Source organism: Gracilinanus agilis, chromosome 2 (assembly GCF_016433145.1).
Source record: "Gracilinanus agilis isolate LMUSP501 chromosome 2, AgileGrace, whole genome shotgun sequence".
Classification (NCBI taxonomy): domain Eukaryota; kingdom Metazoa; phylum Chordata; class Mammalia; order Didelphimorphia; family Didelphidae; genus Gracilinanus; species Gracilinanus agilis.
The window spans coordinates 395,319,997-395,321,130 of NC_058131.1; the positions used below are offsets into that span (position 1 = coordinate 395,319,997).

Consider the following 1,134-nt stretch of genomic DNA (forward strand, 5'->3'; position numbering starts at 1 on the left):
ATGAAGATCCCCCAAGACCGAATAATCCCAGGCTTTCAGACACCCAAAGCCTAGGAAATTAGCAAAGTCTTGTCTAAGCCAGGGAATTATTGCAGGACCTGAAAATATTGATGTGACGCCTTAGTGCCTCAATTTCCTCATCTTTAAAATGAGGATTGCTGATAAATGGTTATAAAGAGTCTAAATGTTAAGCAGATGAATAATAGTGAACATAATTATTTGTGGGAAGCGGTAAGCCATAATTAGCGTCCCTGCCTAAGAAGAGTAATAAAGACCACACTACTTTACAAGACACCGCCTCTCTTCCTCAGGGTGAAAAGGTTGAAGTTTGAGACATCCTGCACGGCATCACGGGATTTGTAGTAGAAGTTGCCCTCGCGAACCCTGTTGACGCTCCTTAACGCCGGTGTAGTTCCTGTCTGAGGCTGAGAGCCCATTTCCCTCTGGGAAGTGTAGTCAAATGACTCCCAATGATCACTTACTCCAGTTGGTTGAGAACTACAATTCCTAGGGGGCTGGGTAGAGTGCCTTCTTTTAGGAGGCTGAGCCTGGGGAACTGGGTTTTCTTCCTCAGTTACTGTAGGTCCTGTGTGTGATCGCCACGTGGGAGTGGTTGTCTGAGAAGAAGGCGGAGAGGGTGTTCTAGCCTATACTTCTCCGGAGGCTGCGTGGGGGCCAGCATTGGATTCACTGAGGTGTCCGGGACTGTGCGTGTGGCGCCATGACGGTGAGTCCAGTTCTCCCCCCGCAACCTCTCACCTCCCCGTTCCCCCCAGCCCAGTCCATCTCTTCCTGTCCCAGCTCTGGGTGCTCTCAAAGTCTCAGTCACGGCCGTGGCCACAAGCTCGGCCTCGGTCTTTGCCATCTCCCTGTGGTGGCTGCTCGCCTAGGAGTGCCTAAGCCGGCTTACGCAGGCCTGTGTGCATTTATATCTCGGAAACCGGCAAACGTCACCATTCTGAGCTTGATTTATTGGTTTGTTGCTTTTCTAAGTCTTAAGAAAGTAATGGAGAAAATGTTAATAATTCGGATTAAGCTTCAAAGAGTAGCGTGAAGCCGGTTTTAAAAACACTCAGCACACCCTTTATGCGACTGACTGACTCGATCTCCCTCCCTATTCTCCCCCCCCTCCAC

The 1,134-nt window shown here is 49.7% G+C and overlaps 1 protein-coding gene across 1 annotated transcript in view; it reads left to right on the forward strand.

The window, feature by feature from the left end:
* Window positions 1–604: 604 nt before the first annotated feature.
* Window positions 605–1,134, forward strand: part of LARS1 (leucyl-tRNA synthetase 1) — a 67,499-nt gene continuing 66,969 nt past the window's right edge. The window contains exon 1 of the mRNA XM_044661809.1: window positions 605–727. Within this exon, the coding sequence (XP_044517744.1) occupies window positions 722–727 (6 nt within the window). The 5' untranslated portion in view covers window positions 605–721. The remainder of the gene's footprint in view (window positions 728–1,134) is intronic.